Source organism: Anolis carolinensis, chromosome 2 (genome assembly GCF_035594765.1).
Source record: "Anolis carolinensis isolate JA03-04 chromosome 2, rAnoCar3.1.pri, whole genome shotgun sequence".
NCBI classification, from domain to species: Eukaryota; Metazoa; Chordata; class Lepidosauria; order Squamata; family Dactyloidae; genus Anolis; species Anolis carolinensis.
In genome coordinates, this window is record NC_085842.1 from 26,562,303 (window position 1) to 26,584,235 (window position 21,933).

Sequence of the window (21,933 nt, forward strand, 5' to 3'; positions counted from 1 at the left end):
CAGGCTGTGCAAGGATTATGTAGAATTTTGGGCATAAAATGGAAGTTACATTGTGCATATAGACCCCAATCTTCTGGAAAAGTGGAAAGAATGAATAGGACATTAAAGGCTCAGCTTGGGAAACTTTGCCAAGAGACAGGATTGCCGTGGACGGTGGTTTTGCCCATGGCATTATTAGGAATCAGATGTACACCACACAAACGGACAGGACTCTCCCCTTTTGAAAGACTCTATGGACGACCCCCTTTGAACTTGAAGGGAGCCTTAGAGACAGGAGCTGAGCAACACCTCATAGGAGAGAAACAGACATTGGCCCAGGTTCAGGCTTTGGGCAGACAAATGCAGCAGTTAGAAAAATACATTTCTGAATTGAACCCACCATTCCCTACCACACCTCTACATTGTTTTTCACCAGGTGACGAGGTTCTGGTCAAGGATTGGAAGATTGAGCCATTGGGACCCAAGTGGCGAGGACCCTATGTTGTGCTCCTGTCTACCCCCACTGCAGTGAAGGTGAAGGAGATTAAGCCGTGGATACATTACACCCGTGTAAAACTAGCACCTGAGGAGTGGCGGACGGAGCGAGTTCCTGGTGAGGACCTGAGACTCAGGATCATCCGGCAACTCCCTAAGGAGTCAACAAGGCCATGAAGCTGATCCCTTCGGGTGCAACGGAGCGTCGGTGGTCAAGTATGTCGCAGCATGGCCCAACAAAGGCGCTCTCCGGGAGATGGTGGCTAGACATTTTGAGAGGAAAAAGTGGGAGACAAGTTATGAGGAGGGGAGGAAAGCGCACTGTGTTTGGTATATTATTTGTGCTGAGTTTTATTCTCTCTTTTGGGAAAAGAGCACATGGGAATTGGATAAAAGAACATGCCAATTATATGTTTGAGCAGCACGGGAAAGAGGTAGCATTAATATATGAACACCCCCTCACCGTAGGAGATTTTTCATTTCTTCCCGATTTAATTGATGAACCACAGATTGTGTTGGAGGGATTGTCCAAGGCTCAGGAGGGTCCACCTACCGTGTTTTCTAGCATACCGAAAAAAATAAATAAAACTCGGTTTCGACGGTTTAGATACCACACCTCCACCAGGGGTTTGTGCTTCTGTTGTGGAGGATCGGGAATATGGAATTCTAAGTGGAAACACTGGGGAACTAGGCAGGCGTTCTTTTCCCGATTAGGCAATTATTCCCATTGTCGAGACCGGTTCTATCTACATGGACGATTTAATACATCTTATGTCTCACGATTAAATCTAACCGCAACCGAGTGGGCTAGCATGTATCCAGATTATCCCACATTTAGTGTGAATGATTCTATTGAGGGCCTAAAATCTTATATGAACATACTGCAACAATTAACCCAACTGAGCCTAGGTAAAAGCCTCTGTCCGTTATGGCAAATTAGGGATCCAAATCTATGGTTTTTCTTTGATAAATGGGCCACAAATTATCACCCCGGCAACTACCAGTGTGTCGGTGTGGGTTATTTGACATTCCCAGTTCAGGTCTTACACAAAAGGCATCAGCGCCTGAAACGGGACATTGTGCAAACAGGCCCTCTAGGACCAGAATGCTCGGATGAGGTCATTATTAACAAGGCCCTGTCAGGTTCAGAAGCCTCCCGTGTAGGAGGAGGCCTGATCACAGGCTTGTTGACCCTGGGTGCTTACCCAGGGATTGTAGCTCAAGCAAATCGTAGAAGTGTTCTAGGCCTGACTTGCCGCCTTGAAAAGTCCATAAATGCCACTGGTAAAATTTTCCGGGAAATCCAGTCTGAAGTAGAAGAAATCAGCCAGATGGCCCTACAGCATAAGTTGGCCCTTGACTACCTACTGGCGGTCAGGGGGGGGTTATGCGCCATGGTTAGAGGGCGTTGTGTAGTGAAATTTCATAACTTGAATAGTACTATTGAAGATGACATCGAGTCATTACAAAAGTTAATTTACAATAATGTCCAGGAGATAGAAGGTTGGTCTCCCTTCTCCTGGGTGACTAGCTGGTTACCCTCAATAGAATGGTTGAAGAACATATTGTTGGTAGGGATTTTAGGATTGTTCATTGTTCTCATAGTTATGTGCTGCACTCCAATAATGATGCAAATGTGTACTAGGTGTGTCACACAATCTTTACCTGAAAAAAAAATAGCCATACTCCAAGCCAAGCGGGATTGGATGGAACCATAATGCTTTGCTTCAGCTTTTGTACATGCGCTTCGCAAAAAGAAAATGGGGGAGTGAGGCGGGAGGTTAAAGAACCCCAGGAAATACCATATATGGGCAGAGATGGCGACAGCTAGCGACCCGGGTGCATAAACTCACAGAAACATGTGACTTCTGGGAAATCATGTGTTTCTGAAGAAATGAAAGCTAAAGATAAACAAACAGCGCATGCGTACGCAGGCGCTCTGAATGATTTGTGAGCACGGCACGGAAAGGGTGCAGCCGGCCCGCTGGTAAGCACTGATTGGGTCCAAGTCAGGCAGCATCACAACTCTAAGCCAATGAATTTGCTTGTGGGCGGGCATAACCCGAACCCTGTAGTGTGTATAAATATTTACTCAGCCGGCCACTGTTTGTTCTCCCTGGAGAAGCACTTACTTTGTGCTAGGGGGAACCCTAGTGGCCATTAGCGAAATAAAACTGCTTTCTTGGAATTCCTTCAGTTGTCCGTCTCCATTCCTCCACTGCGCTCAAACAAGGACTGTAACACAAAGGTTCCGCTACAGGATAACAGACGGGAGGGGAAACGCTTCCTTTGGACTCTTTAATTAAAGATATTGGAATGTAGGCTAGGATAAGAAGTTGAGAAAGAGGAAGGACTCTGAGAAGAGTATGTTGTATAAGCCCAGGAGCATAAGAACACCATTTCCAGAATGGTGGCCTTTTTAAAGAAATGGTTCTGAAATGTAAGAGTACCCATATTACTGGGAAGTTGTGTCAGCTTTTTGGATGGACTATCAGTGGTTCCCTTTGAGTCCCCTTTGGAGGAGATAAAGCAAGTTGTAAATAAACATCATAATAATAATTCTGGCCAGATCTTTCTCTTTTGCTGTTGTAGCTTCTCTTGTTGCCAAAGCAGTAAAGGGAGACAGCTTTAATAAAAGGTGGGTATTCTGAAGATGGAAATGAAAACATATTGTCCTTCTGAGTTTTGCTGGACTTTACTTCCTATTACCCTGAGTTGAGTGATAATTGAAGTCTAACATAAGCACATATGTATAATATTTGATAGAGGTATTCATATTACAGGAAAAGATTTTAATCCTAAACATTAAGAAAACATTCTAAGTGCTAGAGAACGGAATAGACAACTTTGGTCAGTTGGTTGTCCTTTGTTTGGTGCTTTTATATACATACATACATCTATATATATAAAAGAGTGATGGCATCAGGGCAGCGGACAAAGCAACAAAACTACAGGCCCCCCAACCTCGAAATTTGACAACACAACCCATCACACATGCCTCAGGGTTGATACAACAAAAAGAAAAGAAAAATAAAGTCCTAATTAGAGGGAGAGCAATAATTGTTTTTATCCAATTGCTGCCAGTTTAGAGGGCTAATCTCTGCCCACTTCGTTGCCTAGCAACCAAGGGACAGCCAGGTTTCAGTTCGGGGACAGGCAGATTTAGGCCTCACTTAGGCTTCTTCCACAGATTATCTAATTTGCACTGGATTATATGGCAGTGTAGACTCAAGGCCCTTCCACACAGCTATAGAACCCATTTATAATCTTATATTATCTGCTTTGCACTGGATTATCTTGACTCCACACTGCCATATAATCCACTTCAGTGTGCATTTTATACAGCTGTGAAGAAGGAGCCTCATATAATCCAGTTCTAAGCAGATAATATAAGATTATCAGTATACAGTAGACTCTCACTTATCCAACATAAACAGGCCAGCAGGATAAGTAAATATATTGGATAATAAGAAGGGATTCAGGAAAAGCTGATTAAACATCAAATTAGGTAATCATTATACAAATTAAGCACCAAAACATCATATTATACAACAAATTTGACAGAAAAGGTAGTTCCATGCGCAGTAATGCTATGTAGTAATTACAGTAGAGTCTCACTTATCCAACACTCGCTTATCCAATGTTCTGGATTATCCAACGCATTTTTGTAGTCAATGTTTTCAATATATCGTGATATTTTGGTGCTAAATTAATAAATATAGTAATTACTACATAGCATTACTGCGTATTGAACTACTTTTTCTGCCAAATTTGTTGTCTAATATGATGTTTTGGCGTTTCATTTGTAAAATTATAACCTAATTTGATATTTAATAGGCTTTTCCTTAACGCCTCCTTATTATCCAACATATTCGCTTATCCAACATTTTGCCAGCCCACTTATGTTGGATAAGTAAGACTTTACTGTACTGTATTTACAAATTTACCAGTAAAATATCACAATGAATTTAAAACACTGACTACAAAAACATTGATTATGAAAAGGCAGACTGCGTTGGATAATCCAGAACATTGTATAAGCGAATGTTGGATAAGTGAGATTCTACTTTGATATGAAATAATTTCTAGGATAGAATAATGCAGAACAATATAATCTCTAAAACCAGGACAGTAATAAAAAAATAAAGAAAGTAAATAAAGCAAGGAAATTGGAAATTCCACAAAGGAAACAATCAGGGCCAGCTAACACCTCCCAAGAAAGGATTCTTCCAGAAAGGAAGCTGAGAAGGCAGTGAAGCACTATGTATTACCAAAGTCATTATTATTACTATCATTACTATCATTACTATTATTATTATTATTATTATTGTGTTGCGGTCAACCGTGAAAATGAATACAATCTGGCTCCAAGTATTCAAAAACACTAAAATGCAAAAAACAGCAAAAATGAGATAAGAATATATGACCTACTGACAGACCCCACATGAACATGGAAAGCGCCTTAAATGTATATTTAAATGTATAATTATGTATATTTTAATGGATATTCTTAATTTTATTGTAATTTTTAATCTTGATGGATTTTTAAATTTGATGACAACTGTTTTTAATGTGTATGGTTAAGCCGCCCTGAGTCCCCTGATGGGTGAGAAGGGCGGGGTAGAAGTGATGTAATAAATAAATAAATAAATAAATAAATAAATAAAATCAGAATATATAAAAATTAATGTGGTATAATAAAACAGAACAATACAATCTCTAAAATCAGAACACTAAATAAAGAACAACACTCTGAAAACAAGGCAATTCCAGACAGGAAAGAATCAGGGCCAGCTAACACCTCCCAACAAAGTATTCCCATCATCAAAGTCTGGCAAATCCTCTGTTTTCTCAGGGCCACAGACAGTAGAAGCACATAAAATATCGCAAACAACACCACTCTGAAAACAAGGCAATTCCAGACAGGAAAGGATCAGGGCCAGCTAACACCTCCCAACAAAAAAATCACTCAGGGAGGAAACAGCTAGGCTTTAAATCTGCAAGGCCATTACATCCTAATTATTTTTCCTAATTGCAGCATTCATACTTGCCTCCAACAGACAAAAAAAACACAATCAGAAATATTGTATATTCACAACCTTTAGGAAATAATATCCCCTGATGGCACAGCATGTTAAAGCGCTGAGCTGCTGAACTTCTGGACCAAAAGGCCGCAGGTTTGAATTGGGGGAGCGGAGAGGGCCCCCACTGTTAGCCCCAGCTTCTGCCAACCCAGAAGTTCAAAAACATGTAAATGTGAGTGCATCAATAGGTACTGCTCCGGCGGGAAGGTAACGCCGCTCCATGCAGTCATCCCACATGACCTTGGAGGAGTCTACGGACAACACCGGCTCTTCGGCTTAGAAATGGAGATGAGCACCAACCTCCAGAATCAGACATGACTGGACTTAACGTCAGGGGAAAACGTTTACCCTTGACCTTAACTACCACCAATTCCTCAATACTTTATTTCCCATACCACCATTCTTCGCCACAGCAACGCGTGGCCGGGCACAGCTAGTCTATATATATATCGAGAGAGAGAGAGAGGTAGCCTAAGGTTGCAGGAACAGCAAAAGGAAAGCTAAAGCTGAGACTGAATGGGAGCAACAAAAAAACAACAACATTTTTCAGGCTGCATCTACAGTGTAGAATTGTTGCAGGTCGACACCATTTTAACTGAGTGCTTTGGGGTCTTGGAAATTGTAGTTTTACAAACCTTCTCAGCCAAGAGTGCTGGTGCCTCTCCAAACTACATCTCCCACAATTCAATAGTACTGAGTCACGGCAGTTAAAGTGGGATCAAGTGGCACTCATTCTACAGTGTAGTGACGCAACCTAACAGATACAGTAGAGTCTCACTTATACAAGCCTCGCTTATCCAAGCTTCTGGATTACCCAAGCCATTTTTGCAGTCAATGTTTTCAATATATCGTGATATTTAGGTGCTAAATTCGTAAATACAGTAATTACAACATAACATTACTGCGTATTGAACTACTTTTTCTGTCAAATTTGTTGTATAACATGATGTTTTGGTGCTTAATTTGTAAAATCATAACCTAATTTGATGTTTAATAGGCTTTTCCTTAATCCCTCCTTATTATCCAAGATATTCGCTTATCCAAGCTTCTGCCGGCCCGTTTAGCTTGGATAAGTGAAACTCTACTGTACATTGGAAGAAGACCCTGCTTAGCTTCCAAGACCAGGTGGGATCTGGTGCTTTCAAGGCTCCTTCCAGTATTCGCTCTGGGGCTGCCCCACAGCCAGGCTCCGCCTCTGCTTCTCGGAAAGCCAACACCCAGAGCTGAGAATCGAAACTTCTCTGCCTGTTTCCGTTCCTGGTTCAGACCAAGGCAGCCATGGAAGCGGAGGGTCCAGCTAAAGGGCTCTGCGAGGAAGCGACTTGTCCCCTTTGCCTGGACTTCTTCAAAGACCCAGTGACCATAGACTGTGGGCACAACTTCTGCAAAAGTTGCCTGGCCAAGTGCTGGGGGGAGCCTGGCCCAGAGGCTTCCTGCCCCCAATGCAGAGAAAAGATTCCCCAGAGGACCCTCAGGCCCAACAGGCAGCTGGCCAACATGGCAGAACTGGTGCAGAAACTCCAGGAAGGAGGAAGAAAGAAAGAAGGGAGGAGAGATGCTTGCAAAATGCACCAGGAGCCCCTGAAGCTCTTCTGCCGAGAGGACGAGGCCCCCATCTGCACGGTCTGCGACAGAGCCAAGGAGCACCGAGGCCACAACGTGATTCCCCTGGAAGAAGCCTTTCAAGAGTACAAGGTTGGAAATCCCATCCACATATTTGGAGGGGAGGGGAGGGGTGGAGAGAGTGCATCTAACTCCAGCCATATACAGTAGAGTCTCACATATCCAAGACTCGCATATCCAAGGTTCTGGATTATCCAAGGCATTTTTGTAGTCAATGTTTTCAATATATCGTGATATTTTGGTGCTAAATTTGTAAATACAGTAATTACAATATAACATTACTGCGTATTGAACTACTTTTTCTGTCAAATTCGTTGTATAACATGATGTGTTGGTGCTTAATTTGTAAAATCATAACCTAATTTGATGTTTAATAGGGTTTTCCTTAATCCCTACTTATTATCCAAGATATTCGCTTATCCAAGCTTCTGCCGGCCCGTTTAGCTCGGATAAGTGAGAATCTACTGTATATATTTATGGAAGGCATGGAGAATGGAGACAGAAACTTTCCCTCCTGGGTCAGATTGCTTGGGAATCTGGGAATCTTGAGTGATAAGAGTTTTTTTTTTTTTTTCAAACCATGTAAGGAAGTACTTCTCCAAGTGGCACATGCTTTAACTATGGTAGTCATGCTCCATGTGAACAGCCTATTTGCCTAGGTGGGTTTCTGGTCTGATCCAGTATGTTTATTTTTATGATTTCATGGCGACCTTGAGCCAATGTGGAATCGTCCTTTGCGTGCTAACCCTGAAGACCTCACTGGAGCATGGCAATCCACTATGTGACCTTGAGGCAAATCACACTTTCTCAGCCTCAGAGGATAATAATAATAATAATAATAATAATAATAATAATAATAATAATACTTTATTTATACCCCGCCACCATCTCCCCAACGGGGACTCGGGGCGGCTTACATGGGGCCATGCCCAGAACAATACAATATAACAAAATATAAAAGAACAACACATCATAACACATTAAACCATAAAATAGATAATAATACACATTACAACGCAAAATCAAGTAAGCATAAAAACAAGGGCGGGCCACATGAACACTAAGTTAAAACTCGGGGTGAGAAAGGAATAAGAATAAATGGCAAAGGCAACTGCCCTCTGAACACACCTTGCCAAGAAAGAAACATGTAATAATGCCACAGGGTTGTCAGAATGACTTGAAGGCACACAACAATCATTAAAATATTAGAGCCAGTTTCGTGTAGCAGTGTGAGTGTCAGATTAGAACTATAGGCGATCAGGTTTTGAATCCTTCACTCAGCCATGGAAACCCAGCCTTGGGTGTCTTGAGCATAAGGATGGTCTAAATATTCTTTGATATTAAAAAAGAACTCTGGTTTGATTTCCATACACAGTATATCTACATCTATTTCTGTGTGTATGCACGCACACAATGCTTTATGCTCCCCTGGGCCATGATGGAATACTGTATGCATCTCAGTGGGGTCTCATAGATGTGGGGATGGGTTTGTCAAGTAGTAGGCTATTTTTCATATATTCCTATTACTTGACAAACCCATCCATATATATATACAGAAAGAGAGAGAGAGAGAGAGAGAGACCACGCAATCCCCCATATTTGCTTTGTTGAGAGATGCAGGAACTCTATCAAAAATGGGAGAACTGAATTAAAAACTGCTGGGTTTTTTAAACCTAAGAAACATCTCTTTAGGAATCTCTGTGTTCTTCAATGCTACGAATGCTCTCAGAAATTGAGAGAATGTTTTAATTGGGCTGACAAATAATCAAATCCACAAAAGGCCAGACCCATAAATGTAATACGTTTTATGTTAAGGGCCAACCTAAGTCCCATGCTCTCCATTCAAAGCTTCCCCTGGACATTAAGTCTAGTTGAGTCTGACTTTGGGGGAGGGGACTCATCTCCATTTCTAAACCGAAGAGCCAGCTTTGTCCGTAGACACCTCCTAGGTCACGTGGCCATCATGACTGCATGGAGCTCCATTACCATTCTGCCGGAGTGGTAGCTATTGATCTACTCACATTTGCATGTTTTCGAACTGCTAGGTTGGCAGAAGCTGGGGCTAATGACGAGAGCTTACTCCATCTGAAGAATTCGACCTTCCGGTCAGCAACTTCATCAGTTCAGCGGTTTAACCTGCTGCGCCACCACAGCCCCCTCTCCATTCAAAAGTGACTAATAATTCAGATGGACCACTCTGAACCCTTTGTTCATTGATTAATTGGCTGTATATTCTCCACTTACTCCATTGACTGAGCTCATCAGGAAGCATAACTTTTTTTTTCTTTTATAGGAAAAAACCAAGCTCCAACTGGAATCTCTAAGGAAAAAGAAGGAAGAGTTTAGGGACCAGCAATATGTTCAAGAACTAAGAAGGAAAGACTATCAGGTAGACAATTGTTTTGGGGGCTGATGCAGTAAGGCTGTGTTTATTAAGGGGCAGCCTCTCAATCCACCCCTTAAATGAGGAATGTTTTTTCTTAGATTTCACATCCTTCAGGAGGTTTTGTTACAGCCTCAGTTTTTATCAAACATGCAAGCTGATTGTTCCATGTTTGAAGGCTTCAGGTGGAACCTTATACGGAGGAAGGTTGGTTTTCCTACTCTAGAGAGCACTCAAAAAGCATCCTCGCTGTGCATGTCCAGACTTTTCTCGGCAGTTCATTAAAATTAAAAGTGCAGCTCCCAGGATTTCATACCATTGAGCCATGGCATTTAAAATGGTGTCAAACATTATTAATTCTACAGTGTAGATGCATCCTTCTACTGTGGGCCTTCCTTTACTCTGAATATATTTTTCCTCAGACACAGTTAGACCTAGAGAAGATGAAGATCAAATCCCTCTTTGAGGGAATGCAGAGATTTCTTGAGGAGAAGCAGCATTTCTGCTTAGCTCAGCTAGAAGATCTGGAGAAAGAGATGGAGAAAAGGCAAGACAAAACCCTCACCAAACTCACTGAAGAGATTTCCCAACTCACTTTGCTGATCACAGAGATGGAAGAGAAGTGTCTGCAGCCAGCCAGTGATTTCCTGCAGGTGAGGTTTGACACGCAGATTCCTTCCAGATCTTGAGATTAAATAAATCATTGGAAAACCTTTTCTCTTTAGCCAAGAGAGAGATAAAACAATGCCAGGTATGCTCATGTATAAGACGAGGTCAGGTTTTAGGTCCAAATTTACGGATCATTCCCTATAGAGGGGAAAGCACGAGTGCCAACTCGGGGGGTCATCCACCCTTGGCCACCACCATCATTTCCCAATTCAGTATTCAAAAAGGCCAGAAGCAGCACCATGGTGGAGATAATAGAGGGAGTTGGTGCTTCTTTTAGTGTCTCCTGGGATAGAGTAAATTGTCCCCCTTTGCCCTTCTACTCAGAAGAGGAGATGGTTCCTTTTTATATATGAGTTAAGGTACAGTATTCGCAATGACCCATGGACCAGTTGAGCCAAGCCTTTTGGGTTGATCTTTAACTAAAATTTCTAGACTCATAAATAAGTATATAGGATATTTATTTTAGTCAAAGCCAATGTAAATTTCAGACTCCATTTATTCTTGATGTACTAATCACTAAACTAATCACAATGTAGAGAAAAAGTTTAAAACTTACTTTACTATGATTTAAAATAACTTTATATGATAATATATAGGTGGCATTTAACTGCCGAACTAATAAGTATCTAACTAAGGGCTCATCTCCATTTGCTGCAAATTGTGTGGCCAATACAGAACAGGAATGGTCCAGACTCACCTTGTCAAACTTGTGGCCCTCCAGGTGTTTGGGCCTCCAACTCCCAGAAGCCCTAGCCAGCTTGTCCAATGGCCAGGAATTCTGAGATCTGAAGTCCAAAAACACTTGGAAGGCCACAAGTTTGACAGCACTTTTGTAGAAAGTATCAACCTACAGTAGTGATGGGTTGGAGTTTACATCGTTTAGTTGGGCCAAAACTGTCACCTTATCCTATCGCCAGATGCCCACAAATCTCTTTTCCTGGCCACCATGAGCATCCTGTGCTGACATCAGCAGAGGTGCTCACACAACCAGGGAGAAAGAGAGGGATGAACATGGGGAAATGGATTGGTGTCAGCAGACAAAATGGACAGTGGACTAGTTTGCATCCGACCAAGTCTTGCTCTTCTAGTTGTGCCCAAACTGCAAGTTTGCTACAAAGTTTCAGCAAAACTGGAGTATTCCCCGACTTTCCTTAATGTGGGGATAAGCTACATAACCTGCTTCATTGCACAATAAGGACCAAATGTCCCCAGATGTCATAAAAGACAACCAGGAGCAACTTAACACACCAAGTGTGGGCTTTTGAGCCTATGTAGACAGGCCCTCAGATGTTTATTGAGTCTGTGAGTGACTTCTTTCTCTCTTGTTCCCTTTTAGAACATCAGAAATTCCTTGGTCAGGTACGGTTATGATGGTTTTTCTACTCACTTTTGGTTTCACCTGCTATTTCAGGGAAAAGTTCAGTCACATTGGAGTGTATTTGGAAAGTTTCCCTTAGTTCTTTAGCCCCCCCCCCCCCCCAGTCTTTTGTTACATGTTCATCCTGTTCCAACATACTTGGGCTTTGGTGTTCATTTGCATTTTTTGTAAATCACCATGACAGCTAAGCAGTATAAGGGCAACTAATGTTTGAAATTAATAAATAAGAACTTTATTCAAAAGACCTCAAGTTGTGAAATAGCAGATTGAGGCATCATTCCAAAATTTACCCTGGTCTCACATCCAGTATTGCCAAAAGACTAATGGAAACTGAGGTTCGGTTATTTTTTTCTTAAACTTGACCATGTTCACTTCCAGATGTGAGAAGAATTTAGGAGGATACGTGCCTGATATTTCTCCAAATTTGAACGAAAGACTCAAAATGACATCTCAGAAGATCTCTGCTTTACAAAAAGCCACAGAGTCTTACAAAGGTACAAAGAATGGTATAATTTCTTCAAAAGTGTAACAAAGAAAGTTTTTAAGATCTAGTCAGGGCAGGCTGTGTATTATATTTTTGGACAGGTTTTTCAATTCTTTGAATGGTTCAATTGTGTATTTTTAAGAAGTCTTTTGTTTAATTTCATTTTAACTTTTGTATGCTTTGGGATTTAATTTGTATGATTTCTAGTGTTAACCTCTCTGAGAGAGAAGAAGCGGGATATAAAAACTAATAATAACACTAATAATAATAATTCTCTGTAGCATAATTTTGATGTTCCATTATGGATCCTGTGGAACTTGATTACATAATAACAATATAAATAATTATCAGTGTGAAACAATAGTGTGAAACAATAGGAACTGTGATGATGCAGACACAGCAAATAGGGTCCATCTATACCACATTGGTATTTCCTTTATGAAAAAATGTGGGGTATAAATATTCAATACTGCTATCTCTTCCTTTGCTAGTAAAGGACATTTTAAATTATTTTTTGCAATTTTTTCACATTTGTACTGTTTGTATAATGTTTTGATTTTTTAAATGTTTTAATTGCAAACGAATTGGTCTGAATTCATAAGAGGAATTTTGTGTTACGTTCTGAGAGTTTGTTTTGTTCAGAAAATGATTGCCATAATTGTTTCCTTTCTTCATGCAATAGAAAGTCTGGAGGAAGCTCTGATCAAGGCTGTTTGGGAGCAAACCGTCAATACAGGTGATGTTCTTAGACAGAAAGAGAATTTGCCTGAATTAAGGCATTGCAAAAGTTTGTCTGCTAATCCTGGAAGACGAGTTATGGAAATCATAATTTCACAATAATCCTGGTTATAATGCAGAGTTTAGTGTGGAAGCGTTTTCTGATTATAAGACTTAACATTATACATTTTGAGGCCTAAAGAAGTTTTCATTTTCTTTTTCAGTAGAAATTTCAAGGTGACTTAGAAAAAGTATAAACCCCAAAAAGAAGGAGCAGACTGAAGTAAAGTGTACAATTAGGAAGGAATATAGGAGATATGTATAAGTCAGTCTTCCACATTTATTGGAGTGAGGGATGCAAGACCCGCAAAAGTGTTCCTTATGAGCAACCCTTTAAAACAGGTTGGAGTTTCCCCTTCTGCAGGGAAGCAATGACTATTTTCAGGATCAAGGACACATCTACACTGACTACTTAGGTCCATTTCAAACTGGTATTGCAGAAAGCGTTTTCTCTGTACAAATGATTAAACAGGACGTCCTGGAATCTAGTCAAGGGCCTTGATGGTGATGACACAAACTGGCCTCAAACTGGTTCCAGGATCCACAGTATCCATGGCTCAACTGCCAAGACGAATGTGTTTTTTAAAAAAATATTCCTAAGCAGAATGCACATGTGTCTGCAGTGATTTGCATTCAGCGGAGCCACTTTCGTCTTGTAATGTGGTTTACATTGAAATGCACTTTCAGACTTTCCCTGACTTTCCTTATGTCAGTTTAAAGTATTAAAGCATGGATTTTCTAGCTACCGCAATCTGGAGCCTACTTAAAACTGCAATAAATGGTTAGTGTAGATTGGGCCCAAAGCAATCAAACCTCTGACTAAAAGCGAATAACTAAAGTGTGATGTGACAGGCACCATTTATCACTGTGCTATCTCTGCATCCTTTGCTCAGTAGAGCAAGCCATTGATTGAGCAGGTTCAAAAGAAAGCCGCTATTTGAAAAAAAACTACACTATTCTGTTGAATTTAATGCTGTTAATATTTAATCCTGTTTTAATGTTCGCTATTTGTATATTTTCAATGGTTATGCTGATGCTTTTATGTTAGGCTACTTTGAGTCCCCTTCAGGGGAGATAAAGCATGGTATAAATATAATAATAATAACAACAACAACAACATTGATGCATTACTTTCAGGATTTGCTTGGAATAAGATGGCGTGTTGTTGTTTGGTAATCTGATTAATCATTTTGTTACCTTTCTCTCCTTATAACAGATTCTTGCATTCAAGCCCCAAAGAAAGGTAAATATCAGAAACAACCAAGGAGGGTACTGATGTTCAAGTTGTCCCTAGATTGCTTTTAGGAGTTTTTAAAAAGTATTTTATGTGTTTTTAAAATGTTTTTCTCATTGTATTGATAACTTGGTCAGAATTATAATTATCACATTTCCCTCCTAACAGACTCTCTCAGTAGAGCCCCAAACAGAGGTAAGTACCTGCAATAATAACAGTAATACAAATAATAGTGCCTTTCTCTTATTTGAAACTCTACTAAATTAGCAACAAATGCAACTAAATTAGCAACAATGATTGTGCGGGCCCTTGGGAAAACAACATTTTCTTTCTCCCCCAACTTTTGCATTCCCTTGTTTCTTTTCACACCCTTTCTGCATCACTTCTCTCCACTACAATAGAACAGCAGCCTTTCTCTGGGTGGGTGGCAATAGGGGTCCCGTGTCCCCTTAAAGGGAGTCTGGCCACGCTGGGTCAGACTTCCTAAGTTACATTGTGGCACGAAACTCAGCCCTTGTGTGGGCACTGAGAGCATTTTAAGTTGAGATTTTGTCTTATAGCTAAAAATAGCAGCATCCTAATGACTGGATACTGTTAAAGGTAAAGGTAAAGGTTTCCCCTGACGTTAAGTCCAGTCATGTCTGACTCTGGGGGTTGGTGCTCATCTCCATTTCTAAGCCGAAGAGCCGGTGTTGTCCGTAGACACCTCCAAGGTCATGTGGCCGGCATGACTGCATGGAGCGCCGTTACCTTCCTGCTGGAGCGGTACCTATTGATCTACTCACACTGGCATGTTTTTGAACTGCTAGGTTGGCAGAAGCTGGAGCAACAGTGGGCGCTCACTCCACTCTCGGGACTTGAACCTGGCACCTTTCGGTCTGCAAGTTCAGCAGCTCAGTGCTTGAACACACTTTGCCACTGGGGCTCTTCTGGATACTGTTAGGTGTTCTTTTATTTCTGAAAATTCAAATTATATATCACCTGAAAACTCTGATTTGGGAAATGTGAGTTCTGCTGGCCGTAGTGGTGCTGCTGGTGGCTCTGGGTCTACAACAGACTGGGTCCAACATCCTTTAAGGGCAGTGAACGGAGAGGGAAAGAAGGTGCAAGAAGATCTGCATCCTTTAACACTCCAGAAATACAAACAGAACTCTCCTAGGGGACAGTGGATGAGTGGTGCCACAAATGACATGAAATTATATAACACCATAGTAAAACTGGTGGTGAGCAGAGCACAGCAGCACAAGATGAGCTGTCTCAGAGAGAGCCAGTCACCCTCTTACAGAAGGCTGGCATTTACCTTTCTTTGTGGGAACTGGTTTGTGTTGTCGAGCTTCCTTTGACAGGCTGCAGTGGTGTCTGCGCCCACCTGTGTTCCTTCATATGGGAGGACAGTACAGTGCTGATATGGCACTTCTTCTCCTTGAGTATGGAGCTAGACTGTTGATAAGCTGTAGCATTTGCCGGCTATCTCAAAGGGAGATGCATTCACTCCCTTAAAGAAGGGGAGGAGTTTCCCCATGTATTTATTTATTTATTTATTTATTACAATATTTATATCCCGTCCTTCTCACCCAACAGGGGACTCAGGGCGGCTTACAATAAAACAGACATATAAAAACAGTACAATACACTATAAATCAGTTAAAAAATTAACTTACATATAACATTCATAAAATGCATTTATAAAATATAGATAGGCGTGTACAAGTTTAAAAGACTGGGTCTGTCAATTGAGTTCCAGTATACATAATAGTAATTAATGCTGCTGATTCTTATTCGAAAGCCTGGCCCCACAACCAAGTTTTTACCTTCCTACGGAAGGATAGGAGGGAGGGAGCCTGCCTGACTTCAATGGGGAGGGCGTTCCATAGGTGGGGAGCCACTACTGAAAAGGCCCTGTCTCTCGTCCCCGCCAGCCGCACCTGTGAGGCTGAAGGGACCGCGAGCAGGGCCTCATCCGACGATCTTAAGCTCGAGGTGGGTCATAGCGGGAGACACGTTCGGACAGATAAGCTGGGCCGGAACCGTTTAGAGCTTTATAGGCTAAAGCCAGCACCTTGAATTGTGCTCGGTAGCTAATCGGCAGCCAGTGGAGCTGACGTAACAGAGGAGTAGTACGCTCCCTGAACACCGCTCCAGTTATTAACCTGGCAGCTTCCCGTTGGACTAATTGAAGCTTCCGAACAGTCTTCAAAGGCAGCCCCACGTAGAGTGCGTTGCAGTAGTCTAAACGGGATGTAACAAGGGCGTGGACCACCGTGGCCAAGTCTGGCTTCCCAAGGTACGGTCGCAGCTGGCGCACAAGTTTTAATTGTGCGAAGGCTCCCCTAGCCACCGCTGAGACCTGGGGCTCCAGGCTCAATGATGAGTCCAGGATCACCCCCAGACTGCGCACCTGCGCCTTCAGGGGGAGTGTGACCCCATCCAGCACAGGCTGTAACCCTATACCCTGTTCGGCCTTCCGACTGACCAGGAGGACCTCTGTCTTGTCTGGATTCAATTTCAATTTGTTGGCCCTCATCCAGTCCGACACAGCGGCCAAAGAGGACCTGAACAGCCTCCTTAGTGACAGGTGGGAAGGAGTGACAGAGCTGGACATCATCTGCGTACAGATGACACCGGACCCCGAAACTCCTGATGATCTCTCCCAGTGGCTTCATGTAGATGTTAAACAACATGGGAGACAATACAGAACCCTGCGGGACCCCACAAGTCAACGGTTGTGGGGCCGAGCAGGCGTCCCCCAATGACACCATCTGGGACCGACCTTCCAGGAATGAGTGGAGCCACTGCAGGACAGTACCTCCAAGTCCCATTCCTGCGAGGCGTCCCAGAAGGATACCGTGATCGATGGTATCAAAGGCCGCTGAGAGGTCCAGCAGAACCAGCAGGGACACACTCCCCCTGTCCAGTTCCCGGCGAAGATCATCGACTAAGGCGACCAAGGCTGTCTCGGTACCATGCCCCGGCCTGAAGCCAGACTGTGTGCCGGATCCAGAAAATCAGTGTCCACCAAGAATCCCTGGAGCTGCGAGGCAACCACATGTTCCAAGACCTTGCCCAAATAGGGGAGATTGGAAATAGGCCGAAAGTTTCCGAATTGAGTGGGATCCAATGATGGCTTTTTCAACAGCGGCTTGATCACAGCCATTTTTAGGCTCGCTGGAAACTTGCCCTCCCGAAGGGAGGCATTCACCACCACCTTCACCCACTCGGCCAAACCCCTTCTGGCTTCTCTCACCAGCCAGGATGGGCAGGGGTCTAGGATGCATGTGGTCGGTCTCGCCTCTCCAAGGATCTTGTCCACATCCTCGAGCTCAACCAATTGAAATGAATCCAACAAAACTGGACAAGCAGGTGCACTCGTTACATCCTCAGAGACTGCCGTTAATATGGTGTCAAAGTCGGAACGGATCAGAGCGACTTTGTCCGCAAAGAACCGAGCAAATGCTTCACAGCGGGCTGCCGAGTTATCAGGGCTCCCACCTTGATTGGTGGGAGTTAACAACCCTCTGATAACACGGAACAGCGCCGCCGGACGGTTCTGTGCGGACGCAATGTTGGCCGCAAGGTGGACTCTCCTTGCAGCTTTGATTGCCGCGGCATATACCTTCCTATCTGATCTCGGAGCGTCTCTTATTTGCAATCGTGGACTGCTGGGCGGCCAGTTGCATATTTTCAGCAGCCCATTTAAGTCAGATTTCTTTTTCATGGAGGATTTGGGACCGGAGTCAGAGAACCTCAGCCATCATGGGGTTGTCCTCTTCCCCGTCCCTCTCTATTCCCTCGGGGGGAATGAGTTGTTGCCTTGTGAAGCTCTGGCTGCTTATGCCGTCTGTCCTGGGGGTCTTTTATCCTTATTGACGTTTTTGTTTCTAATTTATTTATTTACAGTATGTATATTCCGCCCTTCTCACCCTGAAGGGGACTCAGGGAGGATCACATTGTATACATATAAGGCAAACATTCAATGCCCATATATACATAGAACAAAGACAGAGGCAATTGAACCTTCTCCTAAGGGGATGTTCTGTTCTGGCCACAGGGGGAGCAACTGCTTCATCATCCACTGCGACGGCACTTCCTCATTCCAACAGTGGCTGGGTGATTTTTATGGAGTCGTAAATTAGTTAAATTAGCCTCCCTACTTTCTCATTTTTTTGTGTCCCGCTTTTCTCCCTTCCCCTGATGTCTCTGGAAAAAAGTGATCCAAATACTTCAGAGTATGGAAATGGGGAGTTGCTTGCTACGAACAGCATTATGACTGATCAAGAATAAGTTATATCATTTTCCTATATAGGAGGACCTATTGCTTGCCTCTGGGGGCTATAGCTGTTTGCATGGCGAGGCGGCCTGGCTCCCTTTGAGGGGACATGGGACCCCTATTGCCCACCCACACAGAGAAAGTTGGTGGTGTAAAAGGGGTCAATATGCCCTCCATGTATGGCAATTTTCACACTGACAGCCCTAAAGCTGAGGGGAGGGTGAGCTTAGAAAGCCCTCCCATTGCCATCAATGGTCCAAAATTTTTTGTTCTTTCGGACACGGGATGAAACTTCCATTTAGATAGGTGCCCTATTTTAGAAGCAGCAAACAAAAATGAAAATGGGGTGAAACGAATGAAACAAAACCAAACAGATAGTGATTCCATACAAATACAGAAGACTACTACCTAGGTGCATCTATATTGTAGAATTAATGCAGTTTGACACCACTGCCATGGCACAAGGCTATGGAATCATGGGAGTTGTAGTTTGATGAGTCACCAGCAGAGAAACCATGTGAAACTACAACTCCCACGATTCCATGTCATTGAGCCGTGTTAGTTAAAAGTGGTGTCAAACCTCATTCGGTGTTGTCCAAATTCTGGTTTTCCAAATATTTTGGACTTCATTTCCCAGAATCACAGATCATTGGCCAAAGCAGCTGAGGCTTCTTGGGTTGAAGCCAAAAATACTTGAAGGGCAAGATTTTGAGAATCACTTGTGTAGATGAACTATCTGAAAATGAGTTTTAGGTTTGGAGAAGATAAAGAAATGAGCTGGGAAAGTGGTGACAGTCTGTTGGATATGGCTAACAAAAAGCCTTTAGCCCTTTATCCAGTTCTTCAAGTTAAAGAAGATGGTTCCAGTGATCTGGGAAGGGTGTGTGTGTGTGTGGGGGGGGGGTCTGGCCTACAGGTGAGAGCTTATGTGATGTGGAGTTGAAATGTGTGGTTCAAAATTGCCTTGTCTTTCAGCCACCAGATCTCGTAAGCAGAATGGCAGTAACAATGTTCATGGAGCAAACATAAAGTATGCTGAACAGTTTGAAAATGGAATGTCAATTCTGTGGTGCATTTACTACATTGTAGAATGAATGCAGTTTGTCCCCAGAGATACTTAGAGAGAATATATTAATCAAATCTGCAAAATTAAAATTAGCACATTTGGAGGAGCGACTGTATTTGAATACTGGAAGGATGTGAGCTGTGCCATGCCTTAGGGATCTGTCTTAAGAGTGCTGCGTTTTGATATGGTCAAGTGGTCAAATGTCAAATTGTTGAATGGCAGGGAAGGAATGGATCATTTGCCACAGAAGTATCTATTGGGAGGATGTTGTTGCACCCATGTTCTACCTCTGAATTCCCCACAGGCTTCTTATATAATGCTCAGCTAGAAAGGTCCATGGTTGGACCCAGTAGGGATTCATATACAGCCTTACCCTATATGGTCAGCCCTCCGCTTTCATAGAAGTTAGGAGTACAAGACACTTGTGAAAACATGAATATGAGGAAACCTTACAAATTCTACTTCTTTCACTTAGGGATTTGTGAGTCCTCCAGTGCAACTGTGGTCTCCTGTTGGAAGTGGACCATAGAATCATGCTAGAGGACCTATATATTCCTAGATAAATCTCTAGGTCCTCCAGCACAATTCTGTGTTGCACTTCTGCTCTAGGTAGGTCATATAGTAGCATAAGGGGATCTATGGATTCCATTGATCATGCACACTTATGAAAGGGAAACCAATGAATGCAGTATGTGGGCCGTATATTTAACGTTACTTCTTTCTCCTTTATAGTGAACGTGACTCTGGACCCAGAGACAGCATGTTCCAGGCTTATTTTGTCTGAGGACCTGAAGAATGTGAGAATGTTAGGATGCACTCCTCATTCGTCTAACGTATTTCCCCAGAAGGCCTTTGTTTTGGGTCGTGAGAGATTCACTTCCGGAAGACATTGTTGGGAAATACGTGTTTCCTCAAACCAGTGGGCTGTTGGGATCTCAAGAGACTCTGTCAGAAAGAAGGGAAGTATCAACCCAAATACAGATGACTCAATCTGGGCTGTAGGGGTAAAACCAGGTAGCTACTATAGTTCTGAAGTTTGCATTTTCCCTGAAGTAGGCTCTTTTTCTTTAAACAGAATTATCAATCTGTTATATGTGGTCCTGGATTACGAAGTGGGTCGGGTGGAATTTTATAACTCTAAAGAATTCATCTATGCTTTCAGTTCAATATCATTCTCTGGTGAGGAAATCCGACCCTTTTTCTTTGTACCCAATGATGGATCCCTGAAATGCTGCTAATCCTTGGGGAGAATCAACCCTCATCTACAGTCATCAAAGTGCTCGCCAAGGCTTTCTTTGGGGCACCACACTGTCCAAACCAAAAGCAGGAGGAAGAGCTTCTATTTCTTCATCTTGAGGATGAGGATCTTTTATCTGCAAAAATGCAAATACGATGTTAGAAGACGCCTTTGGTTGCAGATACCTTTCTTTCCATTTGAGGGTTTGACTTCCCATCTTCTGCTTTTTTATTTTTGCCTCATGATGTTTTCAAAAGGCACAGGGCCCTCCACTGGGTTTGGAAAAAAATGGGAATCAGAGGAGAAAATATAGCTGCTCTTTTGCAATAAAGAAAATGATATGTATATTTAAACATGTAACATTTGCAATGTTTTGGTATAAAGGGCATGGTTACTTTACAGCATTGCAACCAAATTGAACAGCTTGAATTAATATCTTTATTCCCATAACTTCCTGTTTATCTTCTTTCCTGTTTATCTTAATCACTGCACTTAGTCATTATTTCCCTGATCTTAAGTCATGTGTTTTCTATTCTGAGTTGTTGTTTGTTGTTGCAGATATTTACTTCTTGGGTCTGCACCCCACCTTCCTCCCAGCTTACGGTAACTGAAAACAAGATGTTAACATTTGGTTTTACAAATTGAATTGTATTGTGAAAATGCTCCTGAAATCTAATTCCAATATACTGTATAAAAGTTAATAAATACGGCATACCACTCTGCACAGACTGCTGTTTCATGATTTAAATCTGAAAGGCCTGTCTTCTCCTGCCATCAGAAAGAAAGACAAAAGGAAAGGTGACAAAAGACTGGAAAATGCCAACCCCTAATGATCTTAACTGAAGCCAAAAGCCTTGTGGCTGTGCATCAAATTCAGGGAGAAAGCGGGAATAAAAAAAAGAACAGAAGCAAAGACAAGTCATCAAGGAGGAATATATATATTGTGTGTGTGTGTGTGTGTGTGTGTGTGTATATATATAGGAAAGCTAAAGCTGAAAATGAGTTGGGTTAAGCAAACAGGGAGCAACAGAAGCATTTTTCAGGATGCTCTTTCAGTGTAGAAGTAATGCAGGTTGACACCATTTTAACGGGCATTGCTCAGTGCTTTGGAATCACGGGAACTGTAGTTTTACAAGCCTTCTCTGACAAAAGTGCTGGTGCCTCTCCAAACTACAGCTCCCACAATTCCATAGTACTGGGTCATGGCAGTTAAAGTGGGCACTACTTAACACATTCAGAGCAAGAGAACTGCTAAGG

General features: G+C 42.4%; 2 protein-coding genes across 3 annotated transcripts in view; both read left to right on the forward strand.

Annotated features, from left to right (window-relative positions):
- LOC103278042 (myb/SANT-like DNA-binding domain-containing protein 7) overlaps positions 1–6,785 on the forward strand; it is a 24,978-nt gene extending 18,193 nt beyond the window's left edge. The window contains exon 7 of the mRNA XM_062969328.1: positions 6,741–6,785. Within this exon, the coding sequence (XP_062825398.1) occupies positions 6,741–6,785 (45 nt within the window). The remainder of the gene's footprint in view (positions 1–6,740) is intronic.
- Positions 2,740–21,398, forward strand: LOC100567846 (zinc finger protein RFP). 2 transcript variants are annotated; one of them, XM_016991826.2, is made up of 11 exons: positions 2,740–3,112; positions 6,587–7,253; positions 9,475–9,570; positions 9,987–10,217; positions 11,570–11,592; positions 11,990–12,105; positions 12,778–12,831; positions 14,089–14,115; positions 14,275–14,301; positions 20,172–20,236; positions 20,602–21,398. In XM_016991826.2, exons 2-11 carry the CDS (start codon positions 6,837–6,839, stop codon positions 20,620–20,622), a joined length of 1,077 nt encoding a protein of 358 aa, XP_016847315.1. In that variant the 5' UTR covers positions 2,740–3,112; positions 6,587–6,836; the 3' UTR covers positions 20,623–21,398. The 2 variants fall into 2 exon arrangements, with proteins under 2 accessions (XP_016847315.1, XP_008103865.1); XM_008105658.3 differs by having other exon boundaries at positions 20,172–21,398.
- Positions 21,399–21,933: the final 535 nt, after the last annotated feature.